The following is a 26,835-nucleotide window of genomic DNA, read 5'->3' as shown; positions in this document are numbered from 1 at the left end:
CTATTCAAGGTGGGTCATAATATACTGGAGTCTTTAAAAGAGAGAGAAGTCAGAACTGACACAGAGAGCAGAGAGATGAAAGCAGACACAGATGTTGGGAGATACAGGATAGTGCCCCAGGAGTCAACAAGAGAACCCACAGGAGATGAGAGTGCTGCCTGAAACCAGAAGCTGGGAGAGGACAGCAGAAGTCACCATGTGAAAAAACCCAGATGCCATTGGCCTTTCTTTAGAGTCAAGGTATCTTTAACTAGATGCCTTCATTTGGATGTTTTCATGGTCTTAAACTTTAAACTTTTAACTTAATAAATCCCTTCTGTAAAAGCCAATCCATTTTTGGTATATTGTATCCTGGCAGCTTCAGCAAATGGAAACACATGCCAACATATATGAAAATTATTTTCTAATTAAAACAACTGGCTTTGTTTAGCAAATCCATCTTTGGAAATTAATTTATGATTGTGTACAAAAGTGTCAATGATAGGCATGTACACTGCAGCACTGTTGTAACCTGCTTATTTTATTAAAATTTAATTAAAGAAGGTGTAGGCTTACAGAAAAATCAGGCAGAAAGTAAGAATTCCCAAATACCTCTCCCCACAGCACTAGTTTTAAAGGCAAAAATAAGAAATAATCTAAGCCTCCAAAAATGAAGCAATTAAATAAACAAAAATTATTTACTATTTAGCTGCTAAAAATTAAATTCCTGAAGTTTATGTACTGGTATTGAAAGACACACAATAAATTGTGAAGAAAAAGCAGGTTACAATATGTAGACTGTAATCCAAAGGGAGAGAGAGTGATTAAAAAAATACATACAGAAGAAAAAAAAGCCAGAAAAATATCCTTGATCATTCATATATTCTTTTAAGTCCCAATCAACATGTATTTTTTAATAAGATGAAAATGTCCTTCTTCCCAGAATAATCAGCCAGCCAGTTACCATGCATCAAGCACCTTCTGTGTATGAAGTATTGTGCTATGTTCTATACAGAACAGAAGACAAAAGGCGATTTCAGGTTTTTCACTCTTAAAAATAATGTAGTAAAAAAAAAAAAATTCAGTGATGGAGCCTGCCTATGTCAAAATAATAATAATAATAATAATATTAGTAATAATGATAATGTAGTGATAATCATCTTTGTAAATACATCTCTCTCTATATAAAATTGTTTCCTTAGAATAAATTTCTAGAAGTAGATACAGTAGGTTAGTCTTTGAACATTTTTAAGGCTCTTGATATATAATGTCAAGGTATTTTCTGAAAGGTCATACAATTTCTTTTTACATTTAAAAAATTGTGAAATATAACATATATACGAAAAAGCAATAAATTTCCAAGTATATTTTAACAAGTAGTTATAGAACAGATTGTAAAATCTGGTATAGGTTACAGTTCCATGATTTTTCATTTTTTCTTCTAGCTGCTCCAAGACACTGGAAACCAAAAGAATTATCAATATAATGATTCAGCAGTCATAGTCATTTGTTAAATCCTATCTTCTCTGTATATGCCTCTTCTTTTTTTTTGTGAAAAATAACATAAATACAAAACAATAAATTTCAAAGTACATCACAACAATCAAGTTGTAGAACAGATTTCAGAGTTTGGTATGGGTTAAAATTCCAATTTTTAATGTTTTACTACTTAGCTGCTCTAAGACACTGGAGATTAAAAGGAATATCAATATACTGATTCAGTACTCATACTAATTTGTTAAACCCTACCATCTTGTTTAACTCCATCATCACCTTGGATCTTTCTCCCACTCTTTAGGGGTATTTAGGCTATGCCCACTCTAACTTTTTATGTTAGAAGGGGCTGTCAGTAATATGGGATGGGGGACAGAACTAGTTGATGTTCTGGAGAGGCTGGCCCCTCTGCATTTCAGGACTTATCTGATCCAAGGACCTATCTATAGGTTGTAGGTTTCTGGAAAGTTACCTTGGAGCACAGAACCTTTGTAAAATCTTATATAATGACCTAGGTATTCTTTAGGATTGGTAGGAATGGTTTTGGTTGGGGTTTGGCAAGTTATGATAGCAGCAATGTCTAACTGAAGTTTGTTTGCATAAGAGTGACCTCCAGAGTAGTGAAAGGCTATACAATTTATACTTTCATGGAGAATTCTTTAACAAGTATTTTTTCATTAAGTCATAGTTGCAAATTTTTTTTATGCAGCTGGTATAAGCCTTTCAGGACTAAAATCATAAAATTAAATGAAATGCTGCTGGGGAAATCAAAGTATTAAGCACTTTATTATGCCTTCAAAAGGAAAAGTTCTAATTTTCAGATTTGTACAAATCAAATTAGAATGTTTCCTTTAACTAGTTACTGTAATTAAAGACTATTATTCTAAGTTCATAGTAGGCACATTATTGAAAATAGATAAGTTGGATATAATTTTAATTTAATCAATTTTTAATATGTTTTTTTTCTTTCGTTCTGTCATAGTTTCATCATCAAGAAAGCATTCATTATAGGAGAATTACATAACCATTAGGAAAACTGCTTCTTTATCCCTTTGACTGTAACTAAAACACAACAGATTTAATAAAATAAATAATTTTCTTTCCTTTAATTATTGAAAATAATTGCTAATGTAGTTTATCTGTTTTGGTTCTGGAAAAGTCGACTCAATTTAATGAAAGGAAAATATGTATACATATGTACTCACACACACACGCAAACTGCTCAAACCCTACACACTTTTTCAGGAGATAGATTAAAAATTTTTTTCTATATATAATACATTCATGGTACATAAATGCAAAACAGTAACACCAAAATTCAAATCTGCTCAGTAAAAAAAGATTGTTCCCGTTTCAGATATATACCTTGATTCAAGTGAATATCTTAAAAAAAAAATTCTTAAGGCCAGACATGCAGCTATAGGTAACCAAACTGAAATACAAAAGAGGATATTCCACAATGTTTCATGATGATATTAACTATAAATCCTTAAAGTATATATACTTTATGCTTTGTGATGGTAAAGGAAGTCAGTCCCTGGGTATATAAAATAAGATACCTTAAACATGAATATTTAAAATGTATATTTCAAAGAGTTTCAAAATGATTACAACAAATTGGTTTCATATGTGATAAATGGAAACTATACCTTTAGTAGACCTTGTACAAAGAGTCCTGACTCATATTTAAATGATGATTCTGCTTCACATAGTCTGGAGCATTTTCTCTCTGCTGGAGTCAGAAAAAGGCATAATGTTTTCACTACCTATAAAGAAAAAGATTTTAGTATTAAAATATAAAGTTTAAAAAAGCCATTGGTTTGCTTATGAAATAAATTTGAATAGAAATTGTTATTGTCAATAAAATACATCCTGAGAAACATCTTACTCACCTACTATAGTCCATCAGAAATAACAGTTGTTGCTTAAAATAGGGATTCTGTAGTTAAATAAGTCTGAGGAATGCTTGGCAAATTTACTGTGTGATATCCCAAAAACTTACATGACCATGTGTTAGAATTCTTCTGGTGAATGAGATGCTATGTAAACTCTCTCAAACTTATTTGACCATGGAGCCCTTATTTCAGTGGGAAATAACAATCTAATATAATCCTTTATTGTATCTCCACCAGCAGCAAATATTCTTTAGATAAGCAAATAATTCTGGGCAAAAAAAATCTGATTAAATCAGTCAGAATTATGGCTTGTGTTTAATGGTTCTACATATGAAATGCCATTATAATGGTAACTGAAGAGTACCCATATTCTTCCATAGAATAATTGAATTCTATCACATTTTATTTATAAAGCAAGGATACTGATTGGAGTTTAGAAACCTCTGATTCTCATAGAATTTGACCTATAAATCTCTTAGGAAAAATAGATGGCCATGGAGCTACACTGGAATCTACACTGTGTCTAGAGAGTTATTATGTTAAAGGAGTGGCTTTCATCCTGGAGCAGTGCAAACCTTTTTCTCAAATTGAAAAGATGAAAGAGAGCCCATTCTGCTTGAAGTGGGTAGAGAATGAGAAGAATATGGAAGACAGTGCCGCAACCACAGAGCCTCTCTCCCCCATAAAGTAGACTGAGAAGTCCCTTTGTGGAATCCTAGAGACTGGGGGAACACAGATGGAAAACTTTCTTCTTGGGGCAACAGAAATAATAAAGATCACCATTCAGTAGATGCAATATAATGATAGTGGTATACTAATCTCTTTACACAGTACATGCTTCTAAATGGTTGAATAAAAAATAAAATTATGGTAAATCAAGGCTCTATCATGTAAGTGCACAGGCTAGCTTATTATAGAAAAAAATAAATTATGAATATCTTTGTAAAGCAAATAATCATCTCCAATATATTTCCTCTGTAAAACTCCTTTTAAAAATTAGTTTTGCTTAAATTTATGGATACACACACTTATCTCTGGACTCTTTCTAATTAATGATCTAACGACTATGGCTTAAAAACACTACTACCCAGTCATTTATTGACTCACATAATACTGAAGGAAATGGTCACAAACATTATTAAATAAAGCATAACCTCTACTGACCACTTTAAAGCAATAGCTCCTAAAAGCTTCCCCTTGGTTATCAAGGGGAAAACCAAGAGAATGGAGTCAGGATGAATAACTAAGTAACATTTCTTTGATACTAAACCAAAAGTACATGCTATCTTCAAACATTTATTAAAGACAATGTGAAGAAATATGAGATAAATACATTTTAAAATACCCAATTTTAAAATATTTTCTAAACTACTTAGATACTACTGAGACCTATATTTATGAGTTGTAAAAAATGAAACTGATAAATGACTTCATATTCAAAAAGTTTATTTCAAGCTCATTTTTGCTACATGATGTCATAGCAACTGGCAAGATTACATACTATACTATACTATTCTTAAGTGTTACCTAGTCTTTAAATTGCAATCTGTTATATGTTAGCAGTATTAAAAATCAGATGATATGCTGAATTACCTTATTCACTTTCTCTGCACTGCTACCTACTACTATTGAACAGCCACAGGTTTGCAGGTGTGAACTAATGGCACTGTAAATTAAAAACAGATTAAAAACATTGGCTGTAAAACAATTTCACAAAGTAAAAATATAAATTCAAGTGGCTTCAAATAACTTAGAATAGCTTTACATGATAAACACCAATGCTGTAAATATAATGCCATCTTCTATTTGTATAGTACCTTACCTCCTCCAGAGGCCTTTCATAGAGGTTCATTCATTTGAACCTTAAAATAAGTCAGTTAGTTAGTAAATCACCATTTAATAGCTGAAGAAAGTGAGAGATGATAAATGATTTCTTTAAAGTCAAATGGGATTGTTTAAAAAAAGTATAAGGGTGCATGATCAGTGGTTAGAATGCCCGCCTTCCAGGCAGGAGACCCAGGTTGGAGTCCCAGACCATGAACCCCCATCCCAAAAAAAGTATGAATGGCTGACAATGAGCAGAATTAAGACAAAGGTGCTTCTGACTCAATCCATTAAGGCTTCTAGGCTAAGGGCACTAACACCTCTGATATTATCATGAGATTAAAGGAAAAGACTGTGGGTATAAAAGTGAGTATTTTATCCTTTACTACTCATTTGTAAAAATGAAATTTCACGACAACAATCAATTGTAAAATAACATCAAAATAGGAGATAATACATGCAGAGTACTTAGCATAGTGACTAATGCATAGGCATTCAATAAAGGTTGGCTATTATCGTCATCATATTCCTTAGAAGAAATATACATAGAAAATGTTAGCTATTAGCCATTCTTATGTGTTTATTATGCACCAGGAACTGATCTAAGCTCTTATATGATTTATCTCATTCAATCCTACAATAATCCTCTGAAATACTGTTAAGAGATCAAGAAATGGAGGCACAAAGAGTTCAAGTAACCTCCCCAGGGTTACAAAGCAATAACCCAGACAGTCTGGTTTTAGAGCCTATACTCTTAAGTACCAAGCTCTACTGCAAAACATAAAACGAGAATTCAAAACTAAACAAAGGACCAAGATTTCCTATTTAGGCACTATGGAAACTCAGTTTCTTTAAATGGGAGTAACATCAAATTATGCCACAGACATGTAACAAATGAAAAAGAAACACAAATAAGCAATAGTTCAGATAAGCACCCCTGTCCCTATAATAATCTAGGTAAGTATTCTGTTATATTTTCCTCCTTCTAAATCTTGCTATAAGTGAACATAAGATTTGTAGCATCCAAATCTTCATCCAGCTTTTGTGAAAAAAACAAAAAAAACAAAAAAACTCTTACTTGAGAAGGAAGCCTTCATGACAACTGTCACCAATATCATCATCATTGAGTACTGTATCAGCTATCTAAAAGGTATTAAAAAAATTAGTCTGGATATAACATAATGTTGAAACAATACTTTCAATACAAGTTTTCTGAAATGTACTTTGCCCTCATTTCTAAGCATAAAGAATCCCCATAAAACAATCTCTGTGCACTACCATAAACTTTCAGAAGAAAGCTGGTCAGGCAGGTTAAGCAATAATTTTCACAAGAATAACTTCCTCTTCTGGGCTGTCAGAACCAGAAGACAAATCTTAGGACAAAGACAGAGTAGGAACAAGAACAGTTCCTTAAAGATATCTTCACACATGTGTGTAATTCAAAATGTCCCCAATAAATGAATAAGGGAACCAAGTTAGAGGATATAAGTAAAACTTCCATTAAGAGCTAGTGCTTTGTACATTGCTGCTTTGTTTCTAAAATTACTGCATTACTTCTATAAGGTCTGGAATTCTTCCACTTCTAAGAAACACGAAGTGGTAAAATAAACTAAATTAATTTCATTTTATCATAGTTATAACTAATCAAAAAGACCTCTGACTACAAAATTCAAGATTTTATGCATGCCGCTATGAAGTGGATAGTACTTCAGAAGAATAGTATATATAACAAAATATATAGCCCAGTAATCTCTATATTCCTAATATAGAGAATGGTAATATAACTAAAGGTAATTACTAAAGGGTACAATTGCTCCTATTTAATAATATAAATAAGAACTTACATCTATTTCTTCAGGAACACTGTGTGATTTCATAGATGAAAGCAGTTCCATTACAGGAATTACTTCCCCAGTAAGCATTGGAATAATGCTCTGACCCTGTGCAATAAAGTAAAATAAGGTAAAGAAAATCACACAATATGAGACAGACTGGGCAATAATGCTTCCTGTAGGAGCTCAACAACAAAAAAATCCCACAAGGCTGAAGAAAGAAGGAGATATAAAAGAAAATCCTCCAAGTATCTTATTACTCTTTGAACTTCTCTAACTTGAACTTGTCCGCAGGACAATGTTTCCCCTTAGAAATCCCACTAGAAATTTGTCCCAAATACCTGATATTGGTGGGTAGGATAACATTTCAAGAGGAGGTCTTAAAGGAGGTAGTAGTAGAAATTCATTAGAAATGGTCAACTTTATAAGTATAGGTTTCTGGTTTAACAAAACAAAAAACACATCAGTAAAAGCAGAATTTCGTTGGGTCCTAAATTTCCTTACCTTGAAATAACTTTATTCTATTACTCCATAACTGCCAGGGGCATCTAGAGGTTGGTGAGAATCAACTCATTGCCGGGAACTCTACTTATTAAGTCACAAGTAAAGGTTGGGCCTCTCTTGGCAAATGAAAACCTCCTGTTATAAACCTCAGCCCTTTCTTCAAATCTACCTCCTCCGGTCTGCAAAGCTATTTACAAAAGTACAAATATATCAGTTTTGTAAAGGAATTATTTTATAGGGTTATATATTTTCCTTGATTATGTACCTGTATTTCACAAGTTTTTAGAGAAGCTATTTTTTTTTTTTAAGTACCATTCTGTATCAGCCATGTAAAGGGCAGTCAGAGCAAAGGCAATCCAGCCAAGTTTATACTGAAACTTTATACGGAGAAGAATGAGGATGGCATGCCAGTGGCAATGGGAATAAAAGTAAATAACCCTTTTCTCATTGGAGGTTTCCCTTTAAGATAACTTCTCTGCCTTACACTGAGAGTTTGCATCTAATTTCCACAAGGGAAGCCATACCTGTACAATCATGCTTCTAAAACACCAGTGCCTACTCCCCAAGGTACTGGTGAAGTGAAGAAAGGTATTCCGAGCCATGAAATAAACATGGTGCATTTTTCTAGAGTGAGTAATACCACAAGTGTGGGGGTAAGGGGGTAAAGGTGGAATATAACTGGCAAATTTTAATATTAAAACAAATATATATCATGGAATAAAATGTAAACTGCATGTGTTTGAAAGATATGAGATCAAAGAAATATTAGAGTTGTATTGGCACCCCCAGATTCGTATACTCATTACAGCTATTTCTATAGAAATATTTGAGATGTTAATACCTTAAAGAAAGTCTCATTAAACATTTTGAGTTTCGCTATGAGCAAGATATCCAAGATTTATTTTGTGCAACAAGAAAAAGATAGCAAATTATTAATTTTTTACTTACTTTTCAAGTCTAATATATGGAAATTTTCATCCAGTTTATTCCATATATTTCCATAAAGCCTCTGCTCATTTTCAAGCTTACTCTGTCTAACTACTATGTTTCCAAGGGCTTAACAAAAGCAGCCATCAGCCTTTTACAGAAAAACAGGATGGGAACAATAGTATTTGATAGTATGCAGTATGCCTCTTACCTGATCTTCCATTCTCTCTGTGCCTTCTAAAACAATCTTCTGGACATTTTCTTGCCTTTCCTGAGAAAGGGAAAATTTATTCAATAAGAGTATTAAAAAAAAGTCATGTTGATACCTATCTATCTTTTTCACAATTCAGTTAAATGGAGGCTCATGTCCTTGTGTAATTCAGTTCATGGGAAAAGTACTTTTTACTTCAGTCCTCCCTCCCCTTAAAAAAAGAAAGCAGGATATTAACCCAGCAAATCCATGCTCACAGGCACAATATAAAATAAAAACACCCTTCCTTCTGCAGTCAAAAAGATTATTTAGCAGAAAACAGCAACTGCAACAAAACATGTTTAATTTCACAAAGGAAAACAATGATGTACTTTTCAAACAAACAAGATCAAGCTGAATCTGAAGAAGAGAAGGCTTCCTGATTTTAAATTATTTTCATTACATATGCAAAGGACTTGACCCTAAAAACCTGGTAAAAACCCTATTCTTTTAAAAGTACATGGAGGGTGCATGGGTGGTTCAGAGGCAGAATGCTTGCCTTCCAATAGGGAGAACTGGGTTCAATTCTCGGATCACACAACCCCTTCTCACACACACAAAAATATATATGTATATACACACACACACACACACATATATACATATGGAAACGTAAATATCACTATATCTTAAACTATAGGATTTAGGCAATAAAAATCATTTCCTCTAAACTTAATCAGCAAAACTAAAAGGAAATATCTCATAAAACATTTGGTCTGGTCCAACCTCCTCAGATTTTGGAACTTGCAAAAGAATTTTAAAGGAACCAAAGGCTACATGACCAACCACTTGTGAAACAAAATTGTTTTTAACTGCTTATTCTACATACAGTATTATGCGACAGAGCTGTACAACACAAAATATCATAGGTGTTAATTCAAAGGCTCCCTAGGCAAATCCAGACTCTAGAACTTTTTATGTTTGTTAATTTCACTAAGCTTCAGCTTTTCTTTTGTAATATAAACTTCCACCTTGCAGAGTTAGTAAGATCATAGATACCAGACCAGAACTATTTGTGTTTAATAGGGTAAACACAAAATAGGTCATAGATATTTTTTGAAGTTAATGGCAGATAATTTCTAAAAACAGACACAATCTATCAGAAGCTAAACTTTCAAAGTCTACATTGGCATGATTAGTAAACTCAAAAAAACACTCACCTTATGCATCCATATCCTTCCTTTCCGGATAATGTGTGTTAGTCTATCAACACACACTCTGTGAAGTGGGAGATAAAAGCTAAGTTCTGTCTGTGGAAGTATAATTGATAGTCCATATGTACTCCTATCACCGTTCCAGTTTCCATCGAAGATTAATGAAACAATAATTACTCCTTTTTCTGATAAGACAAAAAACTTTACATCTATAGCCCCACTCTCTGCATTTCGAAGGATTTCCCCATTTAAGGTGTGGTTAGCAAGAAAAGTTATTTCTCCATCGCTGAGAAGTACCTGTTCTGTTTTTGGAGCCCAAATATGCCTTACTCTAGGACCAAGAATGTTGTCCCAGTAAGCAAAGGTAGCTGCTAATAAAGGTGATTCACCACTTAAAGCAATCTCTGTCTTGGCAACAGCTGGAGATGGTGGTGGACAAAGCGTCGACATCACTGCGTAGCAGTTCTCTTATTATCCAAATGTTCCAGAGATATCTAAATAATGACATACAAAACCAGTGACTAGATTCAGCAATCTTAAAGACATCCATCAAAAACCAAATGATTTGTACTTTTCTTCTCTCCATTCAAAACAAATTTGGAAGCATGCCTCCTATCAAGATAAAGTCATTCAATTAGCACAGTAGGTACACATTAAATGTTGGTTGATATAATGATAATTTTACAACACATAGTAACTTGTCACTTATATTCAGGGCATACATTTAGAAATCCAAAATAATAATGAACTAAAAAAAAAAAAAGGTTTCTGAACACACAGAAAAATCATTATATACTAAACCTCAGAGAATAGACCATCATTCCCAAAATATCCCATCTAACTTTATGTATAATTCTAACAATTGGATATTTGTTTCCTAAACCATAGCAACTAAAGAGAAGCACTTTGGGATGAGGAGGGTTCAGCTAGAGATCATGATACCTGATGTCAGAAATATCTTAATGTTGATAAAAGGACTAAAAAAACAGACAAAAAATAAAAAAACACAAGAGTTTGGAGACTTAACAAAAAATACACATACAATCTTATTATCCCCAACGAACTCCCTGGCTACCACAAAGGACTAAATCCCAATACTGGTGTTTAAAGTGACATTGAAACATCAAGAGAAAGATAAATAATACATATTATGCCATTCAAGAAAGCAGAATAGCATTATATCTTTGTAAAAAGAGTTCTATTCTAAATAACCACTTCAGTTATTTAGAACAAAAGGGCAAGCCCAAGAGTCACACTGAGCCTTTCAAACTACTGAGAAAACAGACACAGAAAGGAAAGTAAATTGTTCAAGATCACAAAGCCAGGTTCGAATCCAATTTTCTAGGTCTGCTTATTCAACTTTGTACCTTAATCCATTCAATATCTCACTCTAAAAAAGTACATTCTATGTGACATTAGTGTAAAACTAATTATCCCCATCTAATGCTAAAACCGAATACGTGTATTGAATGACCTAAAGTGAAAAAAACTACAATTTCATTTAAGCATACCTAAAACTGAGGAATCTATTTATCATAATCAAAATGGAGAACAGCTAATAGGTAAACTATGTTATATTTATATGATTATTTTGAGATACTTAATCTATAAACTCAAGTCAAAATGAAATAAAGAATTTTATCTACATCTTGTCAAGAGAGTTCAGGCTGATGAAAAGCAGTGACTTCTACTTTTCGAGAATTAGATGAGCATTTTTGTCATGACATCAAGAACAGGCATACAGAGGTTAGTAAAATACTAATTGTAAGTACGTGCAGAAATGGTGCAACATAAAAACAGTTTAATTGTCCATTTTTGTTTCATAAATTCATTTAGGTAATATTTACTTTCTAATATGTCAATTTAATGCCCTTTAGAGATCACACTGCATATTAAGTGGCACAGTTTGTTTAAAATATACACTGTTCTGGATACAATTTAAACAGTCAATTTACAATGATAACAAATACAGGAATGTAATTTTTAACGGTAATAATGGTACTGATGTCATTAATAATGGCAAATTGGAGGCAAAGGACATGAATTCACCAAACACAGCCAGAAAATGATATTGCAAACATATTTTTCCATTTATTTTTGATAAAAAAGGTGAAAAATAATAAGGATAAGTTACATATTTCATCATTGCATTGACAATAAAAGCATTTCCTAAAAAGGAATTGAACCCTAGAGCAAAATCTGATTAAATATAGGAAAACTCTTTACTTGATTGTGAAAATTAAGCGATTATACACCATGAATTATATTCAGTCTTACTCCTTGTATAATTAGAAAGAAAAGGAAGGACAAGGATGATGTTGTTTACCTCTGGGTAATCCAGGGATATATAACTAGGGGACTGGTAAAATGATTTTACTAACACCTGAAGTTGTCATTTTGATGAGGAAAATCCAAATATACAAATCTGGCTGAAAAAACTGGTTCAAAACCATGAGTCTTTTTTCTACATATTTTACATTAATGTAGTACTGGCTACTCCAAGAAGGTTATCAAACTTGAGCTGTGTAAGAGTTTTTTGAGGGAAACTAGGATCCAAATTGGGTGAGACAGTGGCTTGCCACTCCTGTAAACAAAACATTTGAGTTCATGAAGGTTTACCCAGTATACTTTTTTTTACCCAACATATGCAGCAATCCAGAAAAATAAAATGAAAAAAGAAACTCCAAACATCACACCATGAAGGTTTATCCAGTATAATTTTTTTTTACTCAACATACTTGAAAACAGTCCAATATATATGGCTAGAATGATATTAATTTGTATATGGTAAAATCACTAACAAAATGGTAGCTTTGAGGCTTTGTTTTTCAAACTTTGTTAACAGTAAGACATCCCTCTAATTGGTATTTAAAAAGTTTCTTGGTCCTCTGCTCTTGTATAGCAGAATTCTACCATCATTAAGAGCCATATCTGTAACCACGTTTTCTTTCTTTTTTCTTGCCAGCCCTAAGAGAAGCAGGGTCCTAACCCAGCCCACCTTCCATACAGGAACCGCCCAGGTCCACTTCAATGCCAGTCAACTAAATCTAACATGAAATTGTTTGCAATGCTTTCTTACTTTTTTATATCAGGCGCAACTCAGAGATGAAGTTCATGATTATCTCTTTCAAGTAACCATAACATGCAGGCGAATCTTTACTACTCAGAAGGACCTCTTAATGAACAGAGAGCCCAAGGGTAGGTATGAAACATAATAGTCTTCTTCATAGGTTTTTCACTTCTTTCTGTGAAAACGAATTTTGGATTGCCAATTTAGGCAACTTCATAGTGAAAAAAATACAAAACTTTGGCGCTTATGTATATGTTTCCCGGAGCACGTTAGGGCAGACAGTGCCCACTATGCAATGTGGTCTACAATTTCTCTTGTTTTTGCTTCATGTGAATGAAGAGAGATCATTAAAATTCCGTTTCAAACTGATTCAGTGTTTTCCTAGAGTGGCAGTTCTTGGTGACATGCTGATAACAGAGCCTGAATCACACAACCCCAGCACATTTCAAGTATCCATATTACTAATCTCCCATATATACTTGCTTTTGTAATGTTCCCAGACTATGCTAAACGTTTCCCAAAGTCTGGGAAAAATCACATCTAACGGTATTTTCTAGTCCTATTTTGAACCTTTTGTATAAAGTAAAACTAACACCAGACATAAGTGTGTGTCCTTGCTTTGCACCACCGGTGATGGCTATGAACAATCTGAATAACAATTATCCACCGGTCACAACCAGTGTTAAGACTACAGTTTAATAATCTTCACTGTTCCTGAAACATCCCTCTTGGGCAAGTGCACGCCCCCCTCCCTCTCCTGAATAAAGAAGTCTACTGGAGTTCACTGTGGTCAGTCAGAGCCGATGCGAACACAGCAAACGTGTAATCTGTGCATTTCTTTCTACAACTGATAACATCAGTAGGGGAAGTGCAAATCACAATGGTCATTTCCTTTAAGGAAGAAGTCTGTGTAACCTCAGGGCTGTGAAGCAACCAGGCAAAGTACACAGAATGAGAACACAACCCCGTCTAGAATCCCTGCCCAATTTTACAAGACATCAGCACACTTCAGAAACTTCTATGAAATTCTGTAGAAGTGCATTATTTCCACACCGACACGGAGCATTATCCCTTAGCGGACAGGGGCTGTCTGCGGTTCTTCCTGGACCGGGGCTTAGCCGCGCGAGGTCCGTCCTCCGGCCTTTCCCCAGGGCCAGGCCCCTCGGGGCCTCGAGCCTTTTTTACCTTGAGACCGCGGCAGCGTACCCTGCGAGATCCTCGGGGCGGGGGGGGGGGGGGTGTCTCACGGCGGGTCCAGGGAAGGGGGTCTGCGGGCGGGAAAACCGGGAAGAAACCGATTCCCGTTGCCTGGTTTTTGAGTCGCCGCCGGCGGGAAGCCGGGGGCCAGGATGCAGGCTGGATGGTGAAAATCCGATTCCGGGTTTCAGTTAAGGACCAGAGGGGTCCTCGCGCCTTAGGGAAAGTCCCCGCCCCCGCGTGGTAGGCAGCCGGACCCCAAACAGCAGCTTGCCCCGGGCTCCTCACTCACCTACTTGCCACCGCCAGGGCTTCAGCACTCGCGGGTGTGGGAACCGCAACCGCAGCCCCCGCCCCGCCCCTCCGCTCCCCTCCCGGCCACTAGCGCCTTTCCGACGCGTCTTTCCCGTTTTATTGTATTCGTCTGGTTAAACTTGATTCGTTCCTAACTTGTTCACTCTTAGAGAGTGTACTGCGAGAGGGAGGGAGAAAAAGGCAGTAAACACAAAAACACACCTCCTAAATACACACCTATATCCTCCAATCCCGCCACTAGAGGGTAAAATTCGGGCAGTCCGGATCGCTGATGCACAAAGCGCCATTTTATACGGGGGCGGAACATGTCACTGCCTGACGCACCTCCGCTTCCTAGTGGGACGCCGGAGGTTACGTCATCGGCGATGACGATCTGCGATGACGTTGACGTACGTTGCCTGCGAAGGGAGGGGTAGGTGGCGAGCTCGCTTTCAACGCTCGCTCGTTGACGCACCTTTTAAGAATGTTGGCCGTCGAGTGTTACCAAGATTGTCGGAGTGGCTCCCGCGGTCCTTCCTGGGGAAGCCTGTTGGGCCTCGAGAAAGCAAAGCAGCACTATGAGTGATTTTATTTGTGCTTGGCAGGTACTGCGCGCTCAGTAAATACCGATGGATGTGTGAATTTAATTTTTCCGTACAACACATGTTAGAACATTTACAACTGCACCCTAACCCTGGTTAGATTTTTTTTTCTTCACTATTATTAGTTTCCGTAATTTCGTTTTATGTGTAAGCATTTTCTCAGTCATGAGTTTTACACGTCATTTTTGCTGGTTGCACGAGATAAGTTGGGTTTTTTTTTTTTTGAAAATGTATTTCACTATTCTTTTTGAGATCTTTTATCATCTATTTGTTTTAAACTCAAGTTAAGTCACCATTTTGGTCTGCAAGGGTGTGTATTCGGAATCACACCTAACATTTTTCATGTTTAAAAATCATGCAGCACATCATTTATCAATCATGGAAGAAGAACACGAAGTATAAACACCCAAAATGACTTCACGTTTTCACCTTCCACAGTCATAGACCCCCTCACCTACTGCTCTGTATTGGTATCATAAAACCACATAGTTAACCATTTATCAAATTCCTACCATGTGTTTGGTACTATGCTACTCAGCCTATGTAAAGAACTATACTTCATCCTTCCCACATATTTGGAATATAGATACTGCCATGCCTGTTTTACAGAGGAAATAACTGGGGTTCAAAGAGATCAAATTATTTACCCAGGACCACCTTGCTTGCTGATTAGGGCCTGTTCTGTGCAGTTCCGGAGCCCACTGAGTCTTGAGGATACCAGGCTGGTACAGAGTTGGTGACAACTTGGCTTCTCAGATAACCTCATGGGGGTTAAAAACACCCCAATTTAGAGTAAGGATGGGCCTCAGATGAAGTTCCTGGGAGAGTAATGCAGGGCCAAGAACAGTTTTTACTATTTCAAAATTTTGTCAAGGAACAAAATAATTTCCCATGCCTCTAACAGGTTTCTGGTTTGGGACACTAACAACCATAGAACAAATATGTTTCCTAAAAGAGGAAACATCAACTACCAAGACCTAGATTCTGTATGAGCATGACAAATACCCATGACCACACATGACTATAATGAGTCATGTGTGCATGATGTTCTGCAGCCAGTGTATGTGAATTTTCCTCACAGTTAATCAACCCGTTATTTAGCCACTGGGTAGCAGGATGGATGCCTTTTATTGGCCTGGAGCAAAAAATATCAGAAAGGAAAAAAATGCTATAATCCAAAGTACTAGTAGTGCTTAAAGGTGTAAAATAGGAAGAAAAATATCCTGGCATACATCTCTTCTTTAGAGAAACAAGAAAAAAATGATAGGACAGATTTAGTAATGTGATCCACATTAGCAACACTAAAGGATGATTTGAGAAGTCTTTAACCTTTATCCCCTCTAACTTCTGTTAACCCACAGAAATAGACCAAGTAATTTTATCATCCAAGTGAAATTAGGTTTTGCTTTAGAAGTTTATCTTCATACAAGAACTCTAGTCCCCTAAGACCCTAGGGGACTTTTTGAAATTTTTGAGTTATCCTCTTGTCCGCATATAGTTAATAAACAGTCATACACAAAGGAGTGCTACAGCTAGGGGAGCAGTAAAGCATCTAGTTAAGAGCTTGGGCTCTGGAATCACAGTTGATCTAAGCACAGTGTCTGCCTTCGATTAATTATGAAACTTTGGGCAAAGTACTTAACTTTGTGTCTCAGTTTCCTCAACTGCAAAATGGCATTTAGAGTAATACCCTCCAGGGTTGTTGTGAGGTTCATGTGATCTCAAGCAAGCTAAGAGTTTAGAATAAATAGTACACTCAAGAAATGGTGGCTCTAATCTTAATTTCAGTAATAACTCAGAGATACTAGAAGCAATAACATGATTTATAAGCCTCCTAATCTATGTACATATTGTATTTCTAATAAATACAGTATCAGAACCCAGGGAACCTACTTAAAACTGGAGCTTAGGACTCTATTACATCCCATTTGCCAAGATTACAGCAAATTAGATTTAACTGTGACTGGCATGTGAATGATGTGATGTTGGATATGATGAATATTGCTATATAAACCACAGTGCATTTAATTTCTTTTAAGTATTGAGATTTTATGCGGTTGCCTTAATCATTGCAGTCCTATCAATATGCACTTCATGGTACATTACTGTTTGGTCAGAATATGAATGCGCCAAACCCAACTGAGGTACTTGCAGTCGGAATCTTGGATCTTGAATATATTAAATTAGTTCTGAGCAAGTACAATAAAAATGGTTTAGAAAGCCCTAGTGGATCTTTATCTGGAGCCAACAGGCTATAATTGTAATGATGCACAATATAGATGATGTCCCTGCAAGAGATACCATTAGACTCCAAAATATATTTCCTTTCAGCATCTCCTGAGACTCACTATTCTATAAACAATGAGCCAAAATGCACCTCAAGAGGAATAACATCCTCAATCATCATCCCTTGTACCTTCCATGTTGGTTCTCAGCACCTTACCAAACACTATTGTTTGTGAGTCACCTACGGCCCTGGAATAAAGAGCGTGGTCTACTCCCAGGAGGGAGGAAGCTCCTAGTTTAGTGCTGTCATAAAAATAGTAAAGAAGAGAACAAGAAGTAGGGAGACAACACCTTCCTAAATTTTAGTCAAGATTATTCACAAATTTCTAACAGAGGAAGAGAATTTAAATTAGTACTTTGATAGGTTGGTGGTGTGGATTGAATTGTGCACCCCAATTTGGACATATTCTTGGACTTGGTTCACATTCTGTTGAATGTGATCTCTTTGTAAATAGGATATGGCAAGATGTTACTTCAGTTAAGGTGTGGCCCAACTAAGTCAGTTTGGGTTTTAATCCAGATTACTGGAGTCCTTTATAAGTAGAGTGAAACAGATGGAGAGAAGCTGTGGGGAGTAACCAGAAGCCAGAAGTCAATGGAACCCAGAGGAGAAAGGAGAATATGTTGCCATGTCCATTGCTATGTGAATTGCCATGTGACAGAAAAGGCAAGGACTAAGGATCTGGGGCAGCTGGCCCCCAGAACACCCTGTTTCTGTTTGTTAGTTTGTTTTGGGAAAAAACACTGCCTTGCTGATGCCTTGATTTCTCCTAGCATCAAAACCGTGAGTCAGTTAACTCTCGTTGTTTAAACCAACCCATTGTGTGGCATTTGTTTTACCAGCTGGGAAATGAAAACAGTTGGTCAAATTTGATGGAAGTTAAATGGAAAGAATAGTGTGCACTGGTGTTTTTGGTACTGCTCTACTATATGTTTGAGTCACAAAGGGCCAGTAGTTAATGAGCCACAGCGCTGTCAGAGGCAGTGACTCCCCGCTTGGCTGTACAATTTTCTGAATCCACCTCAGAATATCTCCCTGACCACATCTGCATATGTGTAAGCATTTCTTTGCATTCATATTTAAAACTTTCTGTTCTAAATAAAATAAAAACTTTGGTTATTTCACGTGCGACTCAATTGTATCACAGCTATTTGTGACCCAGGCCTGTGGTCTCATGATTTTCATTTGTAATTCCTTTATTTTTAGGAATTTGAAATTAGGTAGCCAATTGAAATCCTAACTGCAACTACTCAGAATTGTTATCCTTAGGCCCACGCTCTTGGTAAGGGCTGCTTTTGCAAATAGCTTTTGTCTCTATTCAAGAGTCACATAACTCTGTATGAGGGTTAGAGTTACTTGCTTTTTTTTTTAATTTGGGGTGCATAGGCTAGGCTGGGAATCGAACCCAGTTCTTCAGTGTAGCAGGAGAACATTATGAGAGTTACTCTGCATTAAAGTGGGCGAGGAGTAGGGAAGGAACTGGAGAGGATCTCATATTTCTTTTGGCATCAGCTTGGATCCTTTCCTATCTCCTTTTTCTCCACTATTTCTTTAACACACCAACTAAATATAAAACTATAACTAAGGTCTCTGGGCCAGTCAAGGTGACTTCTTGTTAAAATTGGTTTTGATTTTGTCAAGATGATCTTGAAAAACCTGGCACTTCTCTCTTTTATATGAATGTAAAAGCTGAGTGGCTTGTCAGGTTCTACAAATAATCCTTTGTGAGATTTTTTTTTAGAAGTATATTGAATTTATAGATCAATTTGTTGTCTTTTCTTTATGAACATGATTTATCTGTCCACTTATTTACAACTTCTTTTATGTTCTTTAATTAGGTATATAATTTTCCCTGAAAAGGCCCTTCACATCTTTTGTGAGATTTTCCCACATTATATTATAATTGCTTTGTTCTTGAAAATTGTTTCTTCTAAAAATTATATCGTCTAAGTGTTTGTTGCTAGTATTTAATAAAGCCCTTTATGGATATTCATTTTGTATTTGGCAGCTTTGCTAAATGTTCTTATTAGTTGTAAATAAATAAAAGCAACAACAAGCAAACCAAAAAGCTAACATTTCGCTTTCATGCCCTTTGACTCTCAATAGCTGCCCATTTTCTGCAGAGTGAAGTCAAGTTTCCTTAGCATGACTCGAAAGTCTCTCCACATTTGGCTCCAGTTGACTTTTCAAAGCTCCCCTTTCACAGCACTTTTCCCTTGTTCCTTGAAGATCAATGAGTGTTTATACCTCTGTGGCCATTCATGTAGTTTTCTCTCCTGTGGGAGGAAATCTCATTAACTGCAGCCACATACCTCCTCCATGAAATCTTCCTGTATTTCCCCAGTTGGAATCAAAGTGTCTTTCACTGTGCACCTTTAACCTCCACTACTAATTAAAAAACAAACTCTTTGTATTTACATTGAAAAATTTTAGGGCAAAAAAAAAAAATTAGGGCAAATAATGGTCATATAACATCAGAGTTAGAAGCTATTAGAGATGGTTCCAGATGCATAGTTTAGGGTTTAAAGGGAGTGAGCTTTGGATCAGGTAATGGCCCCAGTACATGTTAACCACTATTAAAAACTGGTAGATGCTCAACTGATGTTTGTTTGCTTGTTTTTCACTTTTTGTTTTGTTTTTTTCAAAGCATTTTTTGAAATATATTTACATACCATACAGTCCATCCAGAGTGTACAATCAGTGGCTTTTAGTATATTCACAGAGTTGTATATTCATCACCACCATCAATTTTAGGACATTTTCATTATTCCAAAAAAGAAAAGCACCATACCCCTTAGCAGTTACCTCTCAATCCTTCTATCCTTCCCCATCCCTACATAACCACTTTCTTTTCTGTCTCTATAGATTGATTTATATTTATTATGTTGTATAAATGGAATTATACAATATGTAGTACTTCATATGTAGTTTCTTTCACTTAGCATGTTTTTTAATATTATTTTTTTTTAATTAGAGTAGTTCTAGGTTTACAGAAATTCATGTAAAAAATACAGCGTTCCCATATGTTCTAGTTTGCTAGCTGCCAGAATGCAATACACCAAAAATGGAATGGCTTTTTAAAAAGGGGAATTTAATAAGTTACGAGTTTACAGTTCTAAGGCCATAAAAATGTCCCAATTAAAGCAAGTCTATAAAAACGTCGAATCTAAGGCATCCAGGAAAAGATAGCTTGATTCAAGAAGGTTGATGAAGTTCAGAGTTTCTCTCTCACCTGGAAAGGCACAAGGTGAGCACATCATTGTCTGCTAGTTTACCCTTCAGTTATCTTGTTTCATGAAGCTGCCCCAGAGGCATTCTCCTTCATCTCCAGAGGTTGCTGGCTGGTGTACTCTGCTTTGTGGCTCTCACCATTCTGTCATCCTTCTCTGCTCTCTCAGAATCTCCAAAGGTCACTGGCTGGTGGACTCTGTGGTTCTTTCAGCTTCATAGTTCTGCTAGGCTCTGCTGTGTCTTTCTCATCATTCACAAAAGACATTCCCTCAAAAATATCTCCTCTTTTATAGGATCCCAGTAAACTAATCAAGACCCATGTAGAATGAGTGGAGACATGTCTCCATCTAATCAAGGTTAATACCTAATACCCACAATTGACTGAGTCACATCTCTGTGGAAATAACCTAATCAAGTTTCTAACCTATAGTGCTGAATAAGAATTAGAAGAAACCGTTGCTCCCACAAGATTGATTAGGATTAAAACATGGCTTTTGTAGGGTGCATAATTCCTTTCAAACTGGCACACCATGTATATCCCCACTGTTGACACTTTGCACTAGTGTGGTACCTTTGTTACAATTGATGAAAGAATATTAAAACAGTAGTATGAACTATTGTTCATAATTTGCATTAGATGTATTTTTTTCCATATACCACACTTTTATTGACAACTTGTATTAGTGTCATACTTTTGTTGTACTTCATGAAAGAACATTCTTATACTTGTATTATTAATTACAGTCCATTGTCTACAATAGGGTTTGTTGTTCTAAAGTCCCATGTTTTATCTTCTTTCATTCTAGTAACATATGTGGCCCAAAACTTGCCCTTTCAACCACATTCACGTACATAGTTCATACCTGTTAATTACATTCACAATATTGTGCTGCCATCACCACCAGCCATTTCCAAATCTTTACAATCAAGCTAAATAGAAATTCTGTGCAAATTAAGCATCATCTCCCCATTCTCTATCCTAACCTATTTTCTAGATTCTATCCTTATAAATTTGCTTATTATAATTGGTTCACATCAGTGAGATCATACAATATTTGTCCTTTTGTGCCAGGCTTATTTCACTTAGCATAATGTCAAAGTTCATCCATGTTATCACAGGCATCAGGACTTCATTCCTTTTTACAGATGAATAGTGTTCCATCATAATGTATCACATTTTGTTTATCCGTTCATCAATTGATGGATATTTGGATTGCTTCCATCTTTTGCTTTTTGTGAATTATGCTGCTTTGGAGAAATGTCTATTCAAGTCTTTTGGCCATTTTTTGATTGGGTTGTTTGTATTTTTATTGTTTAATTATAGGATTTCATTATATATTCTAGATATTAAATGCTTATGAAATATCTGATTCTCAAATATTTTTTCCATTAGTTGGTTCTCTTTTGACTTTTGTGACAAAGTCCTTTGATACACAAAAGTTTTTAATTTTGAGGAGGTACTATTTATCTATTTGTTTTCATTGCTTTTGCTTTTAGTGTAAAGTCTAAGAAACTATTGCCTAGCACAAGATCCTGAAGAGATTGCACTATATTTTATAGTTTCATAGTCCTGGCTCATATATTTAGGTCTTTGATAAATTTTTAGTTAATTTTTCTATGTGGTCTGAGATAGGGGTCCTCTTTTATTCTTCTGAATATGGATGCCCAGTTCTCCCAGCAACATTTGTTGAAGAAACTATTTTTTCCCAGTTGAGTGGACTTGGAAGCCATGTCAGAAATCAATGGATCATAAATGTGCGGGTCTGTTTCTGAACTTTCAATTCAATCCATTCATCAGTATGTCTATCTTTTTGTCCGTACTATGCTATTTTGACCACTGTAGCTTTGTAATATGCTTTAAAATCAGGGAGTGTGAGCCCTCTGACTTCATTCTTCTTTTTCAAGATGTTTTTGGTTATTTGGAACTCCTTACCCTTCCAAATAAATTTGATAATTGGCTTTTCTATTTCTGAAAAGTAGGCTATTGGAATTTTGATTGGGATTACATGAATCTGTAAATCATTTTGAGTAGAATTGACACTTCAATGATATTTAGTCTTCCAATCCATGAACACACAATGTCCTGCCATTTATTTAGATCTTTGTTTTCTTTTAGCAATGTTTCATAGTTTTCTGTGTATAAGACCTTTACATTCTTTGTTAAATTTTTCTTAGATATTTGATTCTTTTAGTTACTATTGTAAATGGAATTTTAAAAATGTACTCCTCAGTTTTCTCATTACTAGTGTATAGTGTATAGAAATACTACTGATTTTTCCATGCTGATCTTGTACCCCATCACTTTCCTGAATTCATCTGTTAGCTCTAGTTGCTTTTTTGTTGATTTTATGGGACTCTCTAAATATAGGATCATGTCATTTGCAAACAGTGAAAGTTTTACTTTTTCCCTCCCAATCTGGATACCTTTTATTTCTTTTTCTTGCCTAATTGCTCTGGCTAGAACTTCCAGTTCAATGTTGAATAACAGTCATGACAGTGGGCATCCTTGTCTTGTTCCAGATCTTAAAGGGAAAGATGGAAAACACCATTGAATATGATATTACCTGTGGGTTGTTCATATATGCCCTTTATCATATTGAAGTTTCCTTCTATTCCTATTTTTTCTAAGTGCTGTTATCAAGAAAGGATGCTGAATTTTGTCAAATGCCTTTTCTGTCTCAATTGAGATGATCATGTAATATTTTTCCTTTGCTTTGCTGATATGATATTTTATATTGATTTTCTTATGTTGACCTACCCTAGCATACCTGGGATAAAACCCAGTTGACTATGATGTATAATTATTTTGATATGCTGCTGGATTATGTTTGAAAATATTTTGTTGAGAATTTTTACATCTATATTCCTATAAGAAATTGACCTGCAATTTTTTTTTCCTGTAATATCTTTATCTGGCTTTGGCATTAGGATGATGTTGGCCTCACTGAATGAATTATTTACTGTTTCCTACTCTTCAACTTTTTTGGAAGAGTTTGAGCAGGATTGGTATTAATTCTCCTTATTTGGTAAAATTCACCTGTGAAGTCATCTGGTCCTGGGCTTTCTTTTGTTTGGAGGTTTTTGATGACTGATTCAATCTCTTTGCTATTGGTCTGTTGAGGTCTTCTATTCTTGTAGAGTCAGTGTAGGTCATTCATGTGTTTCTAGAAATTTGTCCATTTCATCTAGTTGTCTAATTTGTTGGCATATAGTTGTTCGTAGTATCCTTTTATGATCCTTTCTATTTTTGTGATGTCAGTAGTAATGTCCCTCCTCTCATTTCTGATTGTATTTGTATCTTCCCTCTTTTCATCCTTGTCAGTGTAGCTAAGTATTTATAAATTTTGTTGGTCTTTTCAAAGAACTAACTTTTGGACTTGTTGATTCTATTGCTTTTTTATTCTCAATTTCATTTATTTATTCTCAAATCTTTGTTATTTCTTTCATTCTGTTTGCTTTAGGGTTAGTTTGCTGTTCTTCTAGTTCCTCGAGGTCTACAGTTAGTCCTTTGATTTTAGCTCTTTCTTCTTTTTTAATGTAACCTTTTAGAGTTATAAATTTCCATTTTAGCACTGCCTTCACTGAATCCCATAAGTTTTGATATGTTGTGTTCTCGTTTTCATTTGCCTTGAGATATTTACTAATTTCCCTTACCATTTCTTCTTGGACCCACTGATTACTTAATAGAATGTCATTTAATTCCATATATATGTGATTTTCCAGTTCTCCAACTGCTGATTTTGAGCTTCTCATATTTTCCTTATTCTCCTTGAACTGATTTAAGAGATTTGTTTGAACATGTTTTATCAGTGATCCAACTTCTGAGTCTTCTCTGAAGTTGTAATTTGTTCCCTTGACTAAGCCATAGCCTTCTGTTTCATAGTATGGCTTGTACTTTTTTTCTGATGACTAGGCATCTGATTATCTTACTGAGTTTACTCTGAGGATCCATTTCTCCCTTTTTGCTTAGGGTTTTATTGTTGAGTGCCTTTGTGTTAAAGCTCTTCTTTGATATATGTGTTTAACTATTCAGACTTTCTCAGCTGTTTCTCATCTGATTCTTGCCCTGGATGTGTGGTGCAATTTTTAAGACTGCACATTTTATGCAATTGTTTCATCTCTAGGATATGGCTTCCTTTCCTTTTCCTTCTCCGGGGATCTTGATCTGTTTTGTTTGTTTTTGTGCAGACTCTTCCCTCCAGCTCCTATGATTGGCTTAAATTCTCTCCCTCACTCAGTTCCTCATTGTCCTTATACTTTTCAGTTCTGGGACCCATCTTGTCTTACAGTAATTCAGTTTATTCCCTTTCCCCCCATTTATTTTCTGTAAGGCTTTTCTGTCTCTGATTTCTTCCCTGTTAGGGTATCCTAAAAGGGGGCCCCTTTGTATGCAGCATCCTGTAGCTGCTTATGTTCTGCCTTGTATCTGCAGACTTAGGTTCCTGTGCCTGGATATGCATGGAGTTGTAACTTGCTGCTATCAATAACTCTGTAGTCTCTGTCTGCAGTGGGAGGGACCCAGGCTGTGCTGCCTCTGTGCGACTTTCAAGTTTCAAGGACTGAGTGAGTAGGAAGGGAATGAGGACCCAAGTGTCGGTCTGAGATGGAATTCTCCTACCTGATATTTTTCTGTGTCTTTGATTCAGTGTTTGTGGTGTCCTTCCCAAGTCTCTATCATCCTCCAGAGTTCTAAGCAAGTGGAATTTGTCCTTTTATTTGCTAAATCTCTGGGGAGGCTTTTTCAGGGGATGCCTTGAGTTGCCATGTTGGTGATATCACTCTCAACTGATGTTTGTTGACTAAGTCTATTCCCAACCCTTAGTCTCCACATGAAAAGACGGGTGGGCAAAGAGAAGAAAGGACTTGCCTAAGGTCATACCTTTAACTTAGAACAGATCTGTAACTAACACCCTTGTGCACTAGCAACCAAGTAATAAGATCTTGTTCCACTTTATTAACATAAGGTGTGTGTAAATTTCCTCAATACTAAAGCTCTTGAGGGCAGGTACCTTGTTTGAGTCACCTTTGTTCAACCCTTGCCTCTCAGTACAGGGCCTTGTTTATATTAGATTCTCAGTAAGTGTTGAATGTGATTTAACCAAAAAAATTTCCTCCCAGAAACAAGAATAAATTAAGAAAATCCCTTTAATCAGTACATAGATTTAACACTGCAAAATTTTACTAAGCTCTAAATATGTCACAAGATCAAGTGATACTAATAATGATAAGCTTAATTTGAAACATTTTCATTTTTAGGTAACAAAACAACAGGCCACTTAAGCAGTAATCAAGATTTCTAGATGGATTAGATATTTCATCCCCTGCCAAATAAAAAGGATACAAAATTTAGACACTTATTTTTAATCTTCCATTATACCCATGGCATATGTCATTAGTTTAAAATATAATTATGGAAGTTAATAGACGATTGCCTTTATAGAAGTAATGGAATTTGACTAGCTATTATCATGAAGGATTAATTAGTATTCTTTGTGAGAGCAAGCAACTGAGTTACAGAAAGTTAATCTGTGTGGTAGTTTGGAACTGTTTTGTACCCCATAAAAGGCCATGTTCTTTTTTTTTTTTTTAACTTTTTTTATTAAAAAAATTAACAAACAAAACATTTAGGTATCATTCCATTCTACATATACAATCAGTAATTCTTAGTATCATCACATAGTTGCATATTCATCATTTCTTAGTACATTTGCATCGATTTAGAAAAAGAAATAAAAAGACAACAGAAAAAGAAATAAAATGATAATAGAGAAAAAAAAAGACTATACATACCATACCCCTTACCCCTCGCTTTCATTTACCACTATTTCAAACTGAATTTATTTTAACATTTGTTCCCCCTATTATTTATTTTTATTCCATATGTTCTACTCTTCTGTTGATATAGTAGCTAAAGGGAGCATCATACATAAGGTTTTCACATTCACAGAGTCTCATTGTGAAAGCTATATCATTGTTCAATCATCATCAAGAAACATGGCTACTGGAATTCAGCACTACATTTTCAGGCAATTCCCTCCAGCCTCTCCACTACATCTTGAACAACAAGGTGATATCTACCTAATGCGTTAAGAATAACCTCCAGGATAATCTCTCGACTCTGGAATCTCTCAGCCATTGACACTGTCTCATTTTACTCTTCCCCCTTTTGGTCGAGAAGTTTCTCTCAATCCCTTGATGTTAATTCTTAGCTCATTCTAGGGTTTTTCTCAGTCCCTTGATGCTGACTCTCAGATCATTCCAGGATCTCTGTCCCATGTTGCCAGGAAGGTCCACA

General features: G+C 35.6%; 1 protein-coding gene and 1 long non-coding RNA gene across 12 annotated transcripts in view; one reads left to right on the top strand and one right to left on the bottom strand.

Annotated features, from left to right (window-relative positions):
- Nucleotides 1-14,798, bottom strand: part of C9orf72 (C9orf72-SMCR8 complex subunit) — a 33,855-nt gene extending 19,057 nt beyond the window's left edge. For 6 of the 10 annotated variants that reach the window (XR_013170373.1, XR_013170374.1, XM_077147983.1 and 3 more), the window contains exons 1-7: nucleotides 14,658-14,798; nucleotides 9,866-10,353; nucleotides 8,667-8,726; nucleotides 7,037-7,132; nucleotides 6,271-6,335; nucleotides 4,962-5,034; nucleotides 3,123-3,239 (exon numbers count right to left, since the gene is read on the bottom strand). Coding sequence is in view for 8 of the 10 variants with exons in the window: in XM_077147983.1 (XP_077004098.1) it covers nucleotides 3,123-3,239; nucleotides 4,962-5,034; nucleotides 6,271-6,335; nucleotides 7,037-7,132; nucleotides 8,667-8,726; nucleotides 9,866-10,309 (855 nt within the window). In the remaining 2 variants the exon portion in view is untranslated. The other 4 variants (XM_077147987.1, XM_077147982.1, XM_077147980.1 and 1 more) reach the window with 4 other exon arrangements.
- LOC143673457 (uncharacterized) overlaps nucleotides 14,742-26,835 on the top strand; it is a 102,846-nt gene continuing 90,752 nt past the window's right edge. Inside the window, exon 1 of one of the 2 annotated variants that reach the window (XR_013170375.1) lies at nucleotides 14,742-15,025. This is a non-coding gene — a long non-coding RNA (uncharacterized LOC143673457). The remainder of the gene's footprint in view (nucleotides 15,026-26,835) is intronic. The other variant, XR_013170376.1, reaches the window with a different exon arrangement.

This window comes from Tamandua tetradactyla, chromosome 2, assembly GCF_023851605.1.
Source record: "Tamandua tetradactyla isolate mTamTet1 chromosome 2, mTamTet1.pri, whole genome shotgun sequence".
In the NCBI taxonomy this organism is placed as follows: domain Eukaryota; kingdom Metazoa; phylum Chordata; class Mammalia; order Pilosa; family Myrmecophagidae; genus Tamandua; species Tamandua tetradactyla.
The sequence above is the reverse complement of the archived record's forward strand: the minus strand, read 5'-3'. Positions and strand labels throughout refer to the sequence as shown.